General features: G+C 48.5%; 7 protein-coding genes across 7 annotated transcripts; 4 read left to right on the forward strand and 3 right to left on the reverse strand.

Moving 5' to 3' along the window:
* Nucleotides 1-15: 15 nt before the first annotated feature.
* On the forward strand, nt 16-2901 carry BDQ94DRAFT_177677 (Ent-kaurene synthase; the record flags this gene model as incomplete). Its single annotated transcript, XM_026772970.1, has 1 exon — nt 16-2901. One exon carries the CDS (start codon nt 16-18, stop codon nt 2896-2898), a length of 2883 nt encoding a protein of 960 aa, XP_026627878.1.
* A 648-nt stretch (nt 2902-3549) lies between these two features.
* On the forward strand, nt 3550-4783 carry BDQ94DRAFT_141019 (glutathione S-transferase family protein). Its single transcript, XM_026765735.1, has 4 exons — nt 3550-3732; nt 3825-3959; nt 4030-4213; nt 4295-4783. The coding sequence occupies exons 1-4, from the start codon at nt 3696-3698 to the stop codon at nt 4623-4625; spliced, it is 687 nt and encodes a 228-aa protein (XP_026627879.1). The 5' UTR covers nt 3550-3695; the 3' UTR covers nt 4626-4783.
* A 1489-nt stretch (nt 4784-6272) lies between these two features.
* BDQ94DRAFT_169165 (uncharacterized protein) lies at nt 6273-7595 on the reverse strand (the record flags this gene model as incomplete). Its single annotated transcript, XM_026771229.1, has 4 exons — nt 6273-6741; nt 6828-7045; nt 7108-7266; nt 7323-7595. 4 exons carry the CDS (start codon nt 7593-7595, stop codon nt 6273-6275), a joined length of 1119 nt encoding a protein of 372 aa, XP_026627880.1.
* A 1075-nt stretch (nt 7596-8670) lies between these two features.
* BDQ94DRAFT_177679 (cytochrome P450) lies at nt 8671-10547 on the forward strand (the record flags this gene model as incomplete). The annotated part of the gene is made up of 2 exons (XM_026772971.1): nt 8671-9458; nt 9520-10547. Exons 1-2 carry the CDS (start codon nt 8678-8680, stop codon nt 10545-10547), a joined length of 1809 nt encoding a protein of 602 aa, XP_026627881.1. The 5' UTR covers nt 8671-8677.
* A 166-nt stretch (nt 10548-10713) lies between these two features.
* Nucleotides 10714-12005, reverse strand: BDQ94DRAFT_141021 (uncharacterized protein). Its single transcript, XM_026765736.1, has 5 exons — nt 11911-12005; nt 11726-11848; nt 11420-11667; nt 11237-11332; nt 10714-11172 (listed from the first exon to the last, which is right to left on the reverse strand). The coding sequence occupies exons 1-5, from the start codon at nt 11958-11960 to the stop codon at nt 10823-10825; spliced, it is 867 nt and encodes a 288-aa protein (XP_026627882.1). The 5' UTR covers nt 11961-12005; the 3' UTR covers nt 10714-10822.
* A 335-nt stretch (nt 12006-12340) lies between these two features.
* BDQ94DRAFT_141023 (alpha/beta hydrolase) lies at nt 12341-13732 on the forward strand. Its single transcript, XM_026765737.1, has one exon. The coding sequence runs from the start codon at nt 12408-12410 to the stop codon at nt 13593-13595; it is 1188 nt and encodes a 395-aa protein (XP_026627883.1). The 5' UTR covers nt 12341-12407; the 3' UTR covers nt 13596-13732.
* A 590-nt stretch (nt 13733-14322) lies between these two features.
* On the reverse strand, nt 14323-19774 carry BDQ94DRAFT_177682 (uncharacterized protein; the record flags this gene model as incomplete). Its single annotated transcript, XM_026772972.1, has 8 exons — nt 19564-19774; nt 18658-19504; nt 16912-18599; nt 16520-16861; nt 15866-16474; nt 14927-15803; nt 14563-14871; nt 14323-14505 (listed from the first exon to the last, which is right to left on the reverse strand). Exons 1-8 carry the CDS (start codon nt 19734-19736, stop codon nt 14323-14325), a joined length of 5028 nt encoding a protein of 1675 aa, XP_026627884.1. The 5' UTR covers nt 19737-19774.
* Between the last annotated feature and the right edge of the window lie 97 nt (nt 19775-19871).

The raw sequence follows: 19871 nt of genomic DNA on the forward strand, positions 1-19871 counted from the left end.
TTCCTCTTTGAAAGCATGACTGTTGTGAAAAAAGTAAAGCTGAGCTCAGAGCCACAGGACGTGGTAACAAGAGCTCAGCATCTGGTGACAGGCATTGCGAAAGGGTGCCAGAGCCAAACTGGCTTTGGGGGGTTCAGCATTTCCCTATACGACACGGCATGGTTATCGATGGTCACCAAGAAAGATCAGAATGGTGTCCAGCATTGGCTCTTTCCAGAGTCATTCCAATATGTACTTCGTCAGCAAGGCAAAGATGGATGCTGGGGACCTCAGGTTACTCTTCTTGATACTATACTTTGTACTATGGCATGTCTCCTTTCCCTATTAGCCCACCGCTCCTCGCCGCTGAGTGACCAAAATGGAGATTACCAACACGAAGCCAAACTCCTCGATTCACGCATCTCGCGCGCGGAAATTGCTTTACAACAGGCACTGCAGCAGTGGGATGTCGCCTCCACTCTTCAAGTCGGGTCAGAAGTTTTAGTACCTAGCCTTCTACAGCAACTTTCTCGCCACGGAATTGAACTACAGTTTCCTGGAAAGCAAGACTTAATGAAGCTCCGCGAGAAAAAGCTGGCTAAATTTCATCCTGGCATGGTTACGTCTAAGCGTCAGACGACCTTGTTACATTCCCTCGAAGGGTTGATTGGAGCCGTTGAGTTCGACGAGCTCGCTCACCATTGTACCGAGTACGGGGGTATGCTGGGTTCTCCAGCCTCCACTGCCGCTTACCTGATCTACTCTTCCACCTGGGATGATGCTGCAGAAAAGTACCTTCGACGAATTGTGGGACACTATGGTTCATGTGGCGGGGTTCCTAGCGGATTCCCAACCCCGATTTTTGAAACCTCATGGGTTATCTCCACGCTCCTGGACAATGGCTTCCAGGTCACAGACTTTGCTAGAGAAGATATACAGACTATTACGACATACCTAAGCCAGCTGCTCATCAAGCAGCAAGGAACACTGGGGTTTGCACCGGGCTTTGTGCCTGATGCTGATGACACTGCGCGGGCTCTTCTCACACAGGCGCTTTGTGAGATCGACATGGATCCAGCACCGCTTATCCACAGCTTCGAGGCCATCGACCACTTCAAGACCTACGAGCTTGAGCGCAATTCCAGCTTCAGCGCCAACGCGAATGTCTTGTTGGCCCTGTTATTTGCACCTGACAGCGCACGTTACTCAGTGCAGATCCAAAAAGCACTGGAATTTATGCTGAGGGAATGGGATTCCGGAATTCTGCGGGACAAATGGAACCTGGCCTCAGAGTATAGCGAGATGCTTTTCGCCCATGCGTTGGTCCGTCTCCTTCATGTCCGAGGTCAGGGGATTTTGCCCTCCTTGCCATCAGAGCTGGCGGAATCACGCGTCCCAATTGCTCTCTGTCAGCTTCTCTCCCGAGCAGTACGAGATCAGTTGGAGAATGGTTCCTGGAGGGGATCTGCGGAGAGAACAGCATACAGAATCCTTCTCCTCGCCCATGGGTTGAAGCTACCGTGGCCGCAAGATGTGCGGCAGCTAGTGTTAGATTCCATTCGCAAAGGAAGGGACTACCTGGTCTCCCATACCGATGATTGGACGGATGGTGACTATATATGGATTGAGAAAGTGACATATAAGTTGCCAATTCTGGCCGAGACATATATTCTGGCGGCTATGAAGATACCCCTCGATCAACAACACACATGGACCTCCGAGCTGTTGCAGGTATTTGATTTTCCCAAGAAGAAGCTTCACGCGATGTCTCTCTTCTTTAGTCATATTCCTGTCCTGCGAAACCCCTCCGAGAAAAAGATATTGCTGGCTGTGATTGAGGCTACTTTTTACACCCGTCGCCTGAGGGAGCATCGTCTGGACATTTTCCCCCGCGATAACATGGGCCTCACCCCAGACAAATACCTGGATTACATCCCGTGTGCTTGGACGTGTGTTAATATCGTCTCTGGATTCCCTCTCTCGGGGACTGTTCTTTGGGAGATGATGGTCATCTCGTTACTCAACTATCAGGTAGACGAGTATATGGAGTCGGTTGTTGCCCTTCTCGACCAGGATCAGATCAGCTCTTTGAACGCATTAATCGAAACAGAATGCTCCCCTGAACTTCTTCCCATCGATTTGGATGATTCGGGCAAAGGCTGCTTTCAATGTTCCAACAAGTCCGACAAAAGTACCCCTATCCTTGAGTCAGCACCCCTGAAAGGTACCATCCCCGAAGTCCAGGCAGTAATTCAAAAGTATATCCGTCACATCCGACACCATCCGTGCATCTGCCGCTATCCTGTCAACGCGCGCAAACTAGTTTTGCATGAATTGCGCCAATTCCTCCGGGCCCACTTGGCCCATAACGCCGACAACGCAGCAATGCGAGGCAGCAGCAGTGGTAAAGACGGCGCCCGCCAGGGACAACAACGTGAGATGTATTTCGATTGGGTCCGCACCACAGGTGCCACTGATACCAGTTGCCTTTATTCGTTTGCCTTCTTTTGTTGTCTAATCAGTCGGGATTCGTCGTTCTGCCTTGTCTCCCCCCAACAAGGATACCTTGGGCGAGCCCTGGGATTGCATCTAGCCACCATGTGCCGACAATACAACGACTACGGGTCACAACAGCGAGATGCGGAGGAACAGAATCTCAACAGCCTCGATTTCAGTGAATTTACGACCCAGGAAGCAGAACCCGGGGACTTGAACAACCCTCGCCAGCGGGAGGCGCTGATGGAGATCGCGGAATTTGAGAGAGCCTGTATGGAGCTATCTTTCGAGAAGCTGTCAAATACACTGGACTTGGCAACTTCTGGCATGATCAAGGCCTTCATTGATGTGACAGATTTGTTCGGCCAGATGTATGTGATCCAAGATATTGCCAGTCGGATTCAGCCGCCAAAGTCGTCCTGAGCTGTGATAGGCGGGAGATACACTTCTTCAACCCCTCACAGTGGCGCATGTACTGTTATTAAATTCTCACCTCCTTTTGTCGATTAAGCGATCTAGCCGAGAAGCGAAATCAACACATGCTGTCGTCAATGCCACGTTAGAAAGCGTTACCGAGGACTGTGGTTTTTATATTACCGTACATTTCATGACAGTACAAGTAATTTTCTTTGGTGATCGCAGGTTAGCGAGGGTCCAGTTCATGCTAATCACCTGCCTGATCGGGCTAGTTGCAGCTCTATGCTAGATCAGTCTAGGTAAGACAGACTAGAAAGTAGATACCCTCCTACTCCGCATCTTCAATCATACCATAATGATATCTTTTGAGTATAGTACGTCCGGATCTGCCAAGGGTCTCGGTCCGCAGGCCCATCTGTGCGTCAGATACGGGATATTCCTACAGGGACTTAGCACAGCCCGCCTCGGGCAACCTCGATCCGGGAATAGCCTTTGTTCATCTTGATGACACCTTCAGGGATATCACAATTCACACAATAGCCCCATCACCTAAGTTACCGTCTACTCTGCTTTCAGAACAAAGAAATGGGGCGAGGCAACCGCTCTATTTCGAGCTAAAGCGCTTATGATGCATTAGTCTAAATCTGTCCTTACCCCCCTCGACAAGTGCGGCCTGGCCTTTGACACATTATAGCCATTGGGCCTCGCAATCCCTCGTGCTAATATCCTCACTCGCAATCTCAAGCCCCCTTGGCCCCTCCCACCCCCAAGAAAAATCAAACGATAGAAGCACCAGTCCCAACATGACGTCCTTGCAGCCCATCAAGCTTTTCTGGAGAAGTATGTTTCCGTCTCCTTAATTTACCTTTGAGAGTGAAATGCACACTACGTCCAAGGAAAGCAATGCTAAAAAGCGGGAAAACAAAATCTAGACCAAGTACCCAACCCCTCCAAAGTCCTCATCATTCTCGAGGAGCTTAATCTTCCTTACGAGTCCTCTTGGGTCGAACTCGACGGTTTGAAAACCAAGCCCTTCACCGATGTGAACCCTAACGGCCGAGTGCCCGGTATGTAGCTCCCATTCCTTCCCAACACGCCACCATTAATATTATCGCGGGTCCTAATGAATATCGATAGCTATCATTGACCCCAACACCGGTCTTACCCTCTGGGAATCCGGTGCCATCGTCCAATACCTCATCGATACCTACGACAAAGACCGCAAGATTTCCTACGCCACATTCCCAGAACAATACCAATTGATCCAGTGGTCTTACTTCCAGGCCTCAGGACAGGGTCCCTACTTTGGACAATCCGCATGGTGAGTTAAAGGGTTCCCCGCGATGTCCACCCACCAATTCTCGTAAACAGCTCTAACACAATTTCATGTCTTTATTGATAGGTTTAATATCTTCCACGAGAAAATCTATGGTGAATCCCCCGAAAGCGCCAAGGTGCGCTACGGTGCCGAGGTCAAGCGTGTAGCGGGCGTGTTGGACTCCGTTCTGAAGGAGCGCGATTGGCTCGTGGGCGACAAGTGCACGTACGCAGACCTGGCGTTTGTCATGTGGAATACACAGATTGCGTTTTTCATGGGTAGCCGTGAAGGCGATCAGGCGTGGCGTCCTGAGGAGTTTCCTCATTTCAAACGGTGGCAGGAAGCCATGCTGGCTCGGGAGTCGGTCAAAAAGGTGATGGGAGTGTTGATGGATAAAGAGGTGAAGAGCTCTTGATTCGGCTCGTGTGTTTGAAAGATAGGCATCTGTCTTTGCCTCAAGGAAGTAGGTACACATGTAGGATGTACGTCGGTGCCATCTACCGCAATCCCATGGCAGACATTGTAAATGCTAGTTGTCCAAGATCATATAATAACCTGGTTCTATCATCTGCTACCATTTCTCTAACCTCCCAGATGGTCGCTTGATTGAATCTGAATTTGTGCACTTCATGTTTGGATGCACGCCTCTTTTCTTCCATCACCCTTAAGTGTCCAAAAGTCTCGGGACACCCGCTGAACCGCACCAAAACTCACCTATTTTAAACATGATTATATCAACAAATTTCATAAGTTGTAGTAATTTTGAATAGTATTAATATAAAAATTTATTATTTAAACATCGATAACCCGACTAACAAACGTTTAATAAAGTTTGTTGGGGTAAAATTACATGGAATTAGGATCGGATAGAATCACAAAAGTATATATATTTTGTGTGGAGATCCAACCAAAACCTTTAGTAAAAAGAAGAAAACTTACTACTTCTTAGATGTTTAATTTATTTCTACTTTTATTACACTGATAGAAAGATATAATCTATTTCTGTTTAAAGTTAAACATCTATACCTTATTTATCAACAAACTTATTGTTGTTGGAAATTCAGGAGTGTTTTGAGTGTCCCGAGACTTTCAACCGTACAGTGTAGTAAAATACTAGTAATCAGTGATGATGCGTGTCGATAGTATGCTGTACAAGTATAATAGTAGTACTAGAGTCTTCAACAGTCCAGGTAGAGCCATACCTCATATAGGATATATTAGGAGAGGAGTCAATGATTGGTTGACTGAGTAATATGTGTTTCCTGCTGTTAACTGAGCTGTGGGGGGTGTGGTTTATTGTGGGTTTTGGGGAACAGCTCCAGGTATGCTAATCAGACTACTACCCCGCACTTTGACCAAATGGGTTGCTTATCGGCGGCAAAAGACGGACTATAGCAGATGGCTCAAAACCCCCTCAATGGCTTGTTTTAGTATGTATGTAGTGCAGAGACAATTAGGTCAGGCAGTAGTAGTATTACAGTTTATTCCTCTGTGTGATTTTTTAAAAGTCGGAGGTAATTAGTCGGGCGCTGCTATAGACACACCGGCCAGGCTAGCCTACACACTGAGGGTTGCCATTCCCACACTTCCCGCCCGTCTTATATTGTGGCTTGGCCATTCTACCTGGCAGTATGCTGCTCGGGTAAATTCATGTTTCGAAGCGTAAGACTGCCTGGAACTGTTATTTTTGGTTTCGGCTATGAAATATAAATATTTACGAACAATGTATCTCATGGCCTGCTTCTGTGAGGTCGTAATGGGGCTCTTTATCAGATCTTCTGTTGAGTTTAGAGTCAGGAGATTGAATTTGCCGGCTGACAGGGCAGGAAATGTGGGAAGAGCAAACTGGTCAGTCAAGCGGTGGTTACTAATATCTAGAAAATTCCTGTGTCTGCAGGTAATATATATAGGTAGAGTGGTGCTTTGTACAGAATGATTATGATGATCTATTATAATAAAGGCCTTCATGGAACATCGCAGAGGTAGAGAGACAAAAGGGAAAAGACTCTTTTTCATCACCCATCCGCCGCCTCTCCAGGTCTTATTTTGGTCTCAATGGGAATTATGCTGTTTCCTGTATGAAGCTCCTACTAATCATTATTTGCATCTGTGGCTCCCTTGCCAAGGGTACCTGATCATCCGTCACTGTGTGCCCAAGCTCAATATCCGACGTATGATGTGTCCGGATATCCAGCTTCTGCCACTCGCGTCGGTGATGAGAAGAACTGCCACTTGTATCCACTGAATTATACGCCTTAGCTTTTGATCCTCGACTTTGATCCCCAGTGCTGCCGCTTCCCGAGGTAAGACGGCTAAACCAACTCCGGATATAGAAGCCCAGCTTCTTGTCACCCCCAAACAGGTTGCCATACAGCGGCAGACAAGCAGAGATAATACTGGCATTGGGCTCGATGGTACCCCAGGTAAAGGCGGTGGTGACGACTGCATACCGGTTCACATTATTTGAAGCGACAGATTGGTGAATGTCACTATAGATATAGTAGAAGCGGATAGCAGAGGAGATACAGCAACTAGATTTGAAGTAGAGCAAGACAAAGTCAGTCGACAAAATCTTCTGAAGATCGACAAAGGCTCGGGGATCAAGAATGGTACTTACAACAAGCCCAGCCAAAAAATGCCCATGACTTGGAGCTTTTGGCGGGTGGACATTTGTAAACGATAGACCGCTGGAATCGGAAAGCACAGTACGAGTATATCAAAAACCATACTCATGCCTGCGAACGCTTCGGAAAAGGCGTTATAGTTGTAGCGCAGAGGGTTTACGGCGTAAGGATCCCAGGCTGCGTTGATCGGGCTCGCACAGAGTAGCTGTGCCTACATTCTATGTCAGTTTGATTGTTACTCGAGCGGGAAGACAGCGACAATGATTTGCTTACAATGGCTATCGCTACACCCCAACATGCTAGGACAGCGACAAATGTATATGTTGCGATGCGGAATGGGCGGGTGACAAAGATTCTGGCGTAGAATAACAGAATAGATATCTTCACCAGTGCCAAACTGCCCACAAGAGGGAATCCTTCAATCCATAGGGCCTAGTGTCACAGTTGAGTGATATATCTTGCAAAGGGGGAGCAAAGACAAAGCTTACTCGGAGAAAAGCAATCGTGGCCGAGATAACATCCCCTTTGGTATAGTTTACACCTCCGATCGATGCTGCTGTAAAGGTATCGATAGATATTCCCCACGCACAAAGCTGGGCCAGTATGATAATATAATCATCCAAAAAGAGTCGCCTGGATTTGAGAAAAGAAGCATAAATGCGGAGACAGACAGCGATGGTGCCAAGGATGGGAAAGATAATGGAGACTGTTAAGAGGCTAGTGGTAACCAATGATGGGCTTTTTACCTCGGAAGAACTCATATCGATGAGTTTACAGTGAGAATAGAAAGCCAGACAGGCACGTTCAGGGGATAAGTCCTATTCTCCGCTTATGTAGGGGTGTGTGCTGCAGGCCGGGACTTATATGCGTTGTATTGGTGCTAATGGGGCCCTGCAAGTACCACGGACGATGATCGAAACGACCTCGTCCTGTAAACACCAAGACTATTATCACTACATATCAGAGAGTGGCAGTCTAAGTGTCAAAAATTGATGAATAACTGTGGGGGCTGGCCCCTGCTGACTTGAAGATGTTAGTTCTTATGCTTGCATACTCCAGGATCTCAAATCTTCCAATTCAGGAGAGTAAGCGCTCATCAATACGAGAGCACATGGGGGCTGAGACGAGGCAGGTTGAGGAATACCATAAGAACATATGACTGACAAGATGGTTGGCTATGAGGGAGGCACGGAATTTCCACCCGCCGTAGAGAGCGAGGCTGCAGAAATATACCCTGAGATAGCGTATCATTCACACCTCTTGCTGTTATCGTATTATCAATACGCAAACAGAATCTTTCAGCTGGTGACTCTATTTCTGACCACCAATTTGCATCTTTCCTTACAAACAAACCAACTAATAAGGTTTACGTGACTTGGCGCACGCCTACTAGTCGGTATCCTAGATTACTGGTTGCTTACCAATCTCCTCTCTATTGGCCTGCACGCTCAATCTCCAACGTACTATATTCTCACAGACCGTATTTCTTCACGACTTGCTCTAGGTTAGAATGGACAAACCACCCGTGCTTGCATGAGCTTATGTAGCCAATATGCAGCGACGTCTTTGACTGTCCCAATTCGGGCTAGTTGGGAAGGTCCACCAACCGAACGAAGGAACAGCGCACCTGGACCCTCGAAAAAAAGTGACAAAACGGCCCCCACCTGCATGGCTGAACCTAATAAAGTCCCTGTAATTGCTAATTCTGCTCCATCTTTCCTGGCTAAATGCTAGAGCATCATCAGGCTGTCACTCCTCAATTTCACTCGTTTTTGCCGATCAATTGAGCCTCCCGGCCCCCTCCCCTTCTGCCCTTTCTCCTCTTCTCCCGCCCCCCGCCGTCATGGATGTGTTCTTCTGGCGGCTTTTTCTGGGATCCGCGACTCTCCTCGCTGGGTTCACAAGCTGGTCGCTAGTCTGCCTGATTCTCAATGTCCGAGAGGCGCGGTCAACAGGCCTTCCGTATGTGATTTTACCCTGCTCCTTGCTGGGGGCCCCATGGCTGCTGAGCCAACCAGTCGTGCTACCACTGCTGAAGGCTCTTCCCCAGACTTGGACTTCTAAGTGGCTCCCGCTGTTGATCTTCAATGATGGGTGGCATCTTGGATACACACCCTTCGAACAGGTCGGAGCCGATACTTTCTTGGCAGTCTCGCCGGGGGGCTTCGTGCTCTATACCTGCGACCGTCACGTCTCCACACAGCTGTTCCAAGATGGTAGATTTGGAAAACCGGCCCATCTTATGCAGGTGCTGAACATATACGGACCGACGATAACCGGTACTGATGGGCCAGAATCGCGATTATACCGACGGATCACTGCGCCTTTCTTTCGAGAGGATACCCTACGCCAGGTGTTTACGCACGCTATTGAAGGAGCACAAGTACTTGGGCTTGCCTTGAATAAACCAGCAGCGTATCGCCAATTACGCACGCTGGCTGCCCGACTATCATTGAATATACTTACCCGCATCTGTTTTCAATCTCAGACCCAAGAAGACCTGATCGAAGCACTGTCGTTCGCCGATCTCCCCGCAAAAGGATATCGCATGACTTACAGCGAGGCTATGCACACGCTGTTGGATCATTATCAAACCGTCTTCCTCTTTCCTAGACATTTTCTCAGTAAGATTAACAATCATGTGGATCACCGTAGTCATGGCGTTGCTAATCAAAGCCGTATCAGCATGGTCTCCCTTGAAGTCCCATCGTCAAGCAATCCGAGCTTATGACGACCTGGGCCAATATATGCATGGGTTAAGGACGACGACAGAGTCACGGCTACAGGACAAAGAATATCTTTTAAACCAGAAGGGCACAGCGTCATTGGGCGACCTGATTGTCCAGGCTGGTATCAGCACCGAATCCTCCACCAGCCCTATCCTGCAGCCCCACCAAGTGATGGGCAATGTGTTTCTCTTCATGTTCGCCGGCCATGAAGCCAACGCCAACACTCTGACCTTCGTAATCCTTCTTCTTGCCTGTCATCCTACCATCCAAACTGCAGTGCAGTCAGACCTCGACAAGATCATAGAGAATACCCCGCCGAGTCACTGGACCTACGACACTCATTATGAACCGCTCATGCGCAGCTTAGTTGGAGCAGTCATCAAGGAGGCTCTTCGACTCTTCACTGTCCTCCCAGTCCTTCCAAAATATGTGCCACCCTCCGGACCGGCCATTCCTATTGTTGTCTCCGGCCAATCTCACCCATTGCCACCGGGAACCGTAGCTTTCGTGAATACCAGCGCCACCCACCGCCATCCTCACTATTGGCCCACCGTGAACGACAAATCCGAGAAATCGTTCAACCAAGAAGATCCTACCCTTCGGCCTTATCCTACAACAGACTTCAACCCATACCGCTGGCTTGAAACACAACCGTCGGGGTCAGCACCCGACAAAGAAGATCGTTCGCGTAGCTCGACAGGTTTTACCCCGGCCCCCGGCACTTTCGTCCCCTTCTCTGAAGGCTCCCGCAAATGTCTCGGTCACAAATTCGCCCTTGTTGAACTCTGCGCCGTAGTCGCCTTGCTTTTCCACCAAAGCTCAGTGTCCCTTCTCACCGATCCAGAAGACCCAAGTGACACCTGGGCAGCGGCCCGTATCCGGGCTGACCGCGCGCTTTCGGAAGGAGTCAAGTTCAACATGAGTCTGCGAATCACCCAGGACGTGCCAATCCGGTTTGCAACAAGAAAGACCAAAGCAACTTAAACTTCTGTTTGTCCCTTCCTCTATAAGCTCAAGCATCCGTATATATGCATGTATTGGCGTACGTAAATGTCCCTATGTATGTACAAATGATACCGTCTCGTTCGACGTCGGAAGATGACCGTCCACAGCGAATATCATTTCTCATTTTTGCTGAAGCAGGATATCCCTCGTTACTTATTCTCTTTATCTTTTTTACTCTTCTGGCAAGTATATATGATATAGATCTGGCATGGCATTAATCCCCAAGGAGGTAAAAGGAGATGAAAATACACAGCTCAAGATTCAATTTTCCTAGAGATCTGATAGAACCAGTGGACATCAATACTAGTTCCAGCGCCGAATTCCCGGCTTAGTCCGTTAAGTGTATCACGCATTGCATGAGACGCACTAGCATCCATGCCAGCTTCCTCCTCAACTTTGCTGCAGTACTCTTCCAAGCCAAGTAGAAGACACTGATTCCAGAGTGGGCGGTAGATGTCCGGCAGGGAGAGTCTGTCGCAGGCAACTTGCTCAAATTTGAATGGCTGGAGGATCTCGTGAGGATTGTCGGTGAGCCAGCTTTCGACGTCTGGAGGGGTCTTGCGCATCAGATTCGCAACTGCCCTGGTTTGTGGGTATGGGTGGTCTGTGGCTATGTAAGTGTGTGTTAGTTTGGCAATTAGGTTTGGCAGGATCATGGGTATGGGGACCTGTTGTGGTGATGTTGCTTTTTTGTCCCTCCAGATATGCGACGGCGTTTGCGCTACGAGGGTCTAAGTCGAGCCATTGCAGAAATCCTCCTGGTTCTGAATAGATGATCATTGCTATTAGCATCGGCTCTCACTAGGAGGTGGGTAAGGAGGGGAGGAAATTGGTGGGGTAGATCTTCATACTCAATATGGCGTTAATGTTGGTCAGAAAAAGGGATAGGTTTTTCTCATTGAGAAGAGTGATGAAGAACCGCACATTGACTATATCGTACGCTCCATGATATTCTTCCGGGAAAGGTTGTAATATGTCCCGTTCGTGAAGAATTAGGTTCTCGGGTCTCCAGGAGGGGGACGGGTATTGGTCGGAGGAGATATCGAAGCCATCGACTTGGAATTGTGGATATTCACGAGCTACTTCGGATGACCAAAGTCTAATAGCACCGGTCAACCAAGAGAAGAACTATGGAACACGCCAGGAAGAACCCATACGCGGTGCCACTAGCCAGATCCGCCACGCGAAATGAAGTGGAGCTGGTGATATGCTGGCGGATGGAAGGATGAAAGGATTGATGGTCGGTCAGGCTCGCGATGAGAGCGTGTTGGTAATTTAATCTCCTCGGGAAGTTAGCAAATGCGATTGGTGTGGCAATTAAACGAAGATTCATGGCACCCACCTGACACTGGCGCGATAATTGCGGCCGAAAACATATTTCGTGGAATCCATTTTGGAATGTTTTTGGGGATACCTTCCGACTACCTTGAAGATACTCCAAGGGTTGCTTCACTGCGGGTGCAGGGGGGTTATGACTAGGATTATTTATAGGATGACACAAGAAAAGATTGGGTAGTCTGAACGGTGAAGTGGAATAGTAAGACCTGAGCGAACACAGCGGCGGAGCTAAATTAGCTTCATGCGGATATTTACAACTATTAGTACGGAGAAGGTACTTGGCTGTACATGGCAGTACAGCTTGTGACTGGCTGCATGACATTCTCTGGACAGTCAGATCATCGGTTACAGCACTTGCCCCGTACTAGCCGGGATCTATGAAACACATAAAAAGCTCCACCTCCACTTTCTGTCCCTTTATCCCCAACTCGTGTCATATACAAGTTCTGTCAGCCATTCTCTTCGCTCGCCTTTTGCGCATCTTTTCCTTATTGCTGAATCATGAAGCTCCCCTACGGCATCAACCCGTGGTGGGCTGTCTTAAGCCCTAGCGCAGCTTGGTCCATCTCAACTCAGGGGCTGACCGACGCTACCATCGGTAAATCATCTGGAGGGAATTCAATTTGCGCCTCGGGTTACATCAATATTCCCATCTCCGTCAATGGCACCAAGCTCGATTATGTCGCTCCTTCCTCGCCGAACGCAGTAACTGAGTCGATGGCCGAGCTTTTCCAGACCACCAACAGCCTTCCCGTGACCGCACCCGACGGCACTCAGCTTATTCAGGGTAATTGGGATATATATGTGAAGTTTTGTTTACCTTCATCGGCGGCCAAAGCCGCCAAGGTAAAGACTGTCCAAGTCCTAACCCACGGAGCGACACTGGATCATACCTACTGGGATATCAGTCCTAATTATAGCTATGTGGATGTTGCCACAGCCGCAGGTTACGCCACACTCTCCTACGACCAACTCGGAGTGGGCAATTCCCATCATCCCGATCCGATTCAGGAAGTGCAAGCCAACAGCCAGGTAGCAGTAACGCATGCCTTAACGCAGCTGCTGCGTTCCTCAAAAATTGGAAATTACTCTTTCCAGAACGTGGTGGGCGTCGGCCACAGCGCCGGCAGTACCTTGACCCAGGCTATCACAACACAGTACCCAAAGGACTTTGACGCTATAATCCTCTCTGGAACGAGCACCAATCAGAACTACGTCTCGCTCACTATGGCAGCTTTCAACTTTATCAACGCAAATTCCGATTCCTCAGGCCGCTTTTCTTCGTTGCCTGCTGGCTATCTGACTCAAGAGACCTCGACAGGGATTCAATTCGCCTTTTATCGCTATCCTAACTACGACTCCACGGCATTCGAACTTCAGGTTGCCGGTAAACAGACCAACACTCTCGGAGTCTTGCTGACTCTGGGTGGCCTCGTCGCCGAGGCCCCTGATTTTACCGGGCCTGTGGACATTATCCTAGGGGAGAATGACCTTGTCTTCTGTGGCGGCAACTGCTCCTATCCGGAAAATCAGGCCTCTTTGTACACCTCCACCTACTACCCTAATGCTTCCTCGGGCAGTCAATATTATCTGGCCGAAGGTTCCGGTCACTGCATTGCTGCCCATAAGAGTGCAAGCTCCAGCTTCCAGCAAATGATTTCATTTTTGCAGGCAAATGGAATTTATTGATTTCGAAGCACTCTCCGCCACTCTTTATCATTTCTGTGTTCTACATTTCAGGTACAAAAACCTACGGGTCATTCGCTTCCTCTTCTTGAAAACTATTCTTTTTTTTGATGTACGCGTAATCCCGTTATATATTATCCAATTCAACAAGTGTGGTTGGAGATTAAAATTAGACAAGATCACAAATAGAAACAGCGTATTTGACTCCGGGAATTGAGCTAGCTTGTGAGCTCCCGTATTGATGATTGCAGAGACTGTGACTCTATAAAGGTCTTTCTGATACTGACCATGATATTAGTTCCTATACCAAGATATCATGGGATAGGATGATAACAATTACGCAGACAGGATCAGAACGGATACTGCATGTTTGGAAGAATGATATATATAAAATATTGAACCTCTGTACAGGTATATCAGAGTGGCAAGTACTGACTAATAATCAATCAGATACTGCTGAAGGAGGAAGATCAAACCCATAGTATTATGCAGAAGGAAACTAATACTTAGAAGACAGAAATATAGCACAAGCAGAATGAAACGCACCTCGATACGAAGCATGTAAGCTCTACTTCAGGTCCTAAATGAAATGCAACACTGGACCTGAATGTTCACGCCACGATCGAACTTGTCTACTCATCCAGCCACCCCTCCAACAGGAAGGCTATTTACTCCCCGGTACTTCCTCTAAAGATCATCGGAATCCAATGGCCATTTGCGAAACATCTCGTCAAGCCGGAACAACCGACCACCCCTCAGCAGTAAACAGCAACTCCTCCCTCACGCGCATCATTTCCGGATCCACATATACTTTCACCCTCATACCCCGCTGCCCTAGATTATATACCCGAAAGATTACGTATACCGTGTCCATGTTATCAGACTGGGTCTCGCCGTTGGACATTTCTTGCATCTGCTATAGGTTAGTAATCACGTACACCTGGAACGAATATAGTATATTTAGTCTCACCCGTCGGTACTGGTACTTGCTCATGAAGAAGGGCGTTCGGTTGTCCGCAGTAGAGGACTTGACTTCCATGTAGAACCGGGGTTTCTTTCCCCTCCAGACATCGTCACGTAGATATCCCTTGTCTATAAAAAGGGAGGTGAGGACTCCGTCGTGGTCGTCGTAGGTGATGTCTGCTGTCTCGCGGCCATGCCATGCTGTCATGTCCGAGTACTCGGGAAGAATTGTAACGAACTTTCGGATTACACTCTGCCAGTTGTCGCGGGTGAAGGCAGGGAGGGGTGGGTCTAGTCGTGAGAGGAGTTTGAATACCTACTACGATCAGTATACCTCTCATTTTGATAATGATTGAGGTAAGAGGACTTACGAATAGTTCACCCGCTGCGCCGATCTTGAAGTCACGCTCAAGCTGGTCGGAGGTTCGCAGCCGGATGGTCTGAGCGGCTGCACCTGATGTGATTGAGTCATCCAAACCCGCCATGTCGAAGGTGCCTTGGCTGGGGAATATGGCATTCCTGGCAGACGCAAGCACAGAAGATAGCAATTGGTGGTATTCGGGGTCGTCTGTCGTTTGTGTATAATCCTGCAAGAGGACTGGAGATGGGCGAGCTACAGGAAGGGCCCGCATCGAGGAAGAGACAACGGTAGTTTCTGACGCCCAAGAGCCCTGTCTCGGTCGAGGTGGCGTATATGTCGGCTCATCTCGCTCAGGGGTAGGCTGTTCAACGAGTGAGTTACTACGACCGGCAGGTGACGATCGGTCGCTGTGCGATTCCTGATTTTCATTCTCTTGCGATTGCTGACTTTCACTCTCTTCCGTAACAACTGTGTCGTCTGCCCTCGCGATGGACATAATACCAGCGCGGTCCATAAGTTCTGAGACATAATTCTTCTCCGCTTGCAGAAGGGTTTGTATTATAGTGACAAAGCTGTCACTGAACTCGTGGGTGATCCGCGTTAATGGATCGGTCATCATCCATTGCAGCAGTGCCAGTGGAATGCGGTCCAGAAAACAAATATCTTGACTGCGTTTGTCTTCCGGAATGTACACAGTGAGTTGCTTGTCTCGTTCATCGAGGTGCAGTTCACTCCTTGAAACCTCTACCTTGAGGTCCTTGCCGTCCTGGTTGAGGTGAAGCTCAGATGAGATCCCGTTAGTTTCTTTCATGCTGATTGATTTGAGGATTTCATAGAAGGTGTCTTCATCCTGAACTGCTCGGGGACTCTTAAGATGAACCGCAACGCTATAGGAGTTTCATGGTTAGTTTGGACAGGGAAACTGTATTTTTTGAAGTACGTAACCCACCGAAGGAGTCCATGTGCCTTTCGACAAATGTCACGGCCAGGGTTAGATAAAGGTCGAGCATCATCTCCTCCCACCATTGTAATCTCTTTTATACAGGACGATAAATAACGGTCTTTCAACCCAGTCCACTGTAGAAATGGCTCAAGGCGTGGGACTTCATCCACCTCAAAGTCCAGCAGTTTGGCTTTAGGACTAAAGTGACTTAAGAGGTGCTTGCGATCCGCAATTGCAAACGTACTCGCAGAAGTCTGAAGCTGGACGCCACCCTGAGGGAACCGAACGGGAAATACAGCGCTGTCCAGAACCTGATCAGGAGGTACAATGCTCGCCTGTTCACTCTGAAGTAGAGAATTCAGGGTCCAAATTGTGCTTTTGACCTCGTCCACGGAAGAAGAGCCCGTCCGACCCTGGTCTCGAAGCTTTTCTACGACCATCTCCAAGGTGAGGGTCTGAACACCCAGGAGATCGACAAAGAATTCTTTCAAGTCCTGGTAATGGTCATTGAGTGCAGTACGACCTGGAATTGAAGTAGCTGTTGACCAAAGGCACTCTGGAGTGGTATACCAATTGGGGGCCACATAGATGAGAGGATCTTCGACAAACCGTTTGCTGATACAATAAGCTAAAGACTTCATCATGAAGTATATGACTTACCGGTAAGAGATCACCGTTCCTGAAGGCATCTGATTGAACATCCGGTGCAAATTTATATATATTGAGCTGATTTGGTCGAAGTCGTCACACTTGTCAGACTGCAGCTTCGTCAACTCGACCAAGAGATCATCCGCTCTGACATCGGGAATTTTCAGGGTTTTTTGAAAGAAGTCTCTGAGATACACAGCATCTGCCTGATTCTGCCGACAGTACTCTGTAAACAGTGACTTAAGGGGATACTTGCTCTTCATATGGCGAGGTGCCTCCCAAAGACAATTTTCGACATATGCATAGGCTTTTGGCGGAATCCATATCCCGCCAAACCGTTCATACACAGTATCCCTAAATTTCATCAGTGAATATTAATATTCATCCAGATGACCAAAGCATACCAAACGGTATCTGTAGCAGAAGGATTGGCGCGACATTCCATCTGCAATATGACATAAAGGTCAAACATCCTACTAGCGTCAGAGGCTCCTTCCCACAGAGCCTCATCTAGAAATTTCAGTATGTGGAGATAAAAGTGAACTTGAGATTTGGGATGGCCAAAGTCAAGAGCCTTCGTTAACGCAGTCCATTGCTGTGTGAGGCTGTCTTCACCTATAGGTTGATCCAATTGCAACCACGGGAATTCCTCGTCCCTCATGAATCTTGAAACCGTCGCCCTCCGCTCCGGGTCGGGAATGTAGGTGTCGTACAATGGATATCTCCCGCCATTCTCGCAGAGTACCATGGTATTGCGAATCTCATCCACCAGTTCTGGTTGCTGAATGACCCTAGGCCCGTCGAGCTTCCAACAGTTCGAAAGCAGTCCCATGAATTTCTCCGGTCGGTGCTGTGCGACATAAAGAAATTCTTGCCCTAGTCTCGCTTTGGACAAAGATTTCCTTGGTTCAATGATTGAAAGGGTTTCTCGGACATGAAATACCCGCTGTAACCACTCGATCCATGTTCGCTGCATATTTGGAGGACACTGTGGGGGATCACGTATATATTGCTCATTCAAGAACGAGACGTCTAACCCTGGAGCTCCGCCTTGAATGGGTTCAAGAAGTGCCTTTGTACCATAGGGATCTTGATTGGGGAAATATACAGGATCGACCTTTGGGTGTCTTATCCGGGACTTATGATCTGAAAACGCCAGGCCCTTACCGTCAAACAAACTCTTGAGGAGAATCTTTGAGCTAGGAAAGGCGAGGGATTCTGTGAGGTACAAGAATACCAGATGCTCCCTCGACACTGGAACAGGAAATATTCCATATACCGAATACTTCTGCTTGATCAGCTCCCGAACGAAGTCGACAGATGCCTCCTGAACCCCTAGATCTTCGAACAGCTGTTTACGCTCTAGGTTGCTCATTGCTCCTGGAGTTACAAGACCAATCCCAAGGCCGCTGGGGATCTTGATCCCATGGATGGATGAAAAGTACACAGGCCCGTTCTTGATAGACACCCATTTGCCGGTTGTCAGAGGAATCAAGGGCATAGCTTTGACTTCCTCCATACCGCGATTGAAGCCCTGGCGAAAGGACCGGCTGAGAATTGTGGCAGCGCGAGAGTGCCAGTCTTCGCTGGTGTCCGTATTTTTCATTTTGGAATCGGGCATTCGAAGGTCCATCCAAGCCCGATCAATAACTTCAACCAACGTTAGGAAAATTAGGCCATACTCCTCGAGTCGTGCAATGTCTTTCTTAGAATAATGGGCAGAAAGATATTGCTCCCGTTGCAAATCTGGGAATAGAGGATCTCCAGACTTATCATGCACAAAGTTCTGTAGACGCCGCATCTGCTTGATGGGAAACCAAAATCCACTCGTACGGCTCTGTAAAATCGGACTCGTTGTCAACCGTGACTTTATCTCATCCAACAGCTCTATCCAGAACGGATCCCATTGATGTCCGTCGCGTTGAGGAAGGTAGCGCATCCATGTATATCGTAGTGAAGGGTGCTTGCACATCTCTAATACCGCTGCATTGAAAGCGCTAGCAATTTCAGTCCGTAGCTTACGATTTCGTGCTGAAGAGCGGACAATATCCTGTCTACTTGCATCTGTCACGAAGTCCGAGTGGATCAAAAACTGCCAGCAAAAGTCAGTCCACACATACTTGAAGAGCCTTGCACGATGGAAAACCCACGGTATAACCCATACTGCGGATGGGAAGGAAGGCAAAAACATCTTGTGGTTCAATGACTGGTACAGAATCTTTGGTCACAGGAAATGCAAGTATGATATCGGCTCTACTATATGCCCGGGTCTTCTGTTCCTTATCAGTATAGGTTCGATTCTCACTCCCAGGAAGGTCATGTGCGATGTATTTCGTCAAGTGGTAGTTGCGCGTGAGTTCCTCCGACGTTCCATCTCGAGCGAGCAGTGTCTTGGTCAGCACCTTGACATTCTCATTCTGGCTGCTAATTGCAAACACCGTTGATGATAATTGCTTTTCCTCGTCATCGTACATTGACACCTCTAGCCGCTGCAGGTTCTTTGTAAACAATAGCAGGGTGTCCTGTAGCTCGCGGAATTGTTGCATAGCGGTTTCACGCGGAGCTGTATCCTCATGTAGATAGAGAGTCATACGGGTCAGCGGCCTCTGCAGCTGTTCCTCAACATCCTCCCAGATGGGCGAGATCATCCCCATGCCCGAGCCGCCTGGCTTGTGGCGGAAAGAGAAAGAAAAGTCGCCAGACTGGATGTGTACCTTCCAGGCGACCATGAAGACTGACTTGAAGCCAATGCCCTTCTCGCCTATGTAACCTTGTGCACCTGTCTTGGAGCTCTTCCCGACATTGCAGATTGCCACAAGGTTCTCATGTGTAAAGCCATCCTCGTTGCAATCTACGACAATACGACGCGGGTAGACGTGAAAGGCCAGCGAGGGAACAGTCGCGCGCCTCCTGGCTGTCGTGTAGTGATTATCATCGGCATTTTGTACCAACTCGAAAACGAAGCGCGCGCTGCTATTGTAGAGGTTCTTGGACAGTCTGGTGGATGTATCAGCAATGGCCGGTTAGAGAACATAGGTGGTTTTGTGTCAGCTAACGTCACCACAGAAGACCCTATCATTTCATCTTTCCTTAGCATCGCTTCTTCAACTTGACGACGGACCTCATCCGACATCTGGCTGAGAATATCTTCCCCGAGATATCCATGTCCCTTGGAGATCCCCTCGACCAACTTGCGGGCCCTTTCCCGTCCCGCGACTGGATCAGACATGTGGAAGCACTGAGACTGGAAGCAGACTGCAGATAGTGTGGCAATGAGAGAAGCTTCGAATTAGAAACGCACAGAGGAGGGATCACAGGCGGCACTTTATGGCTCGCACCCGCGTTATCCGGCCACTCGAGGAGA

This window comes from Aspergillus welwitschiae, assembly GCF_003344945.1.
Source record: "Aspergillus welwitschiae strain CBS 139.54b unplaced genomic scaffold BDQ94scaffold_11, whole genome shotgun sequence".
NCBI classification, from domain to species: domain Eukaryota; kingdom Fungi; phylum Ascomycota; class Eurotiomycetes; order Eurotiales; family Aspergillaceae; genus Aspergillus; species Aspergillus welwitschiae.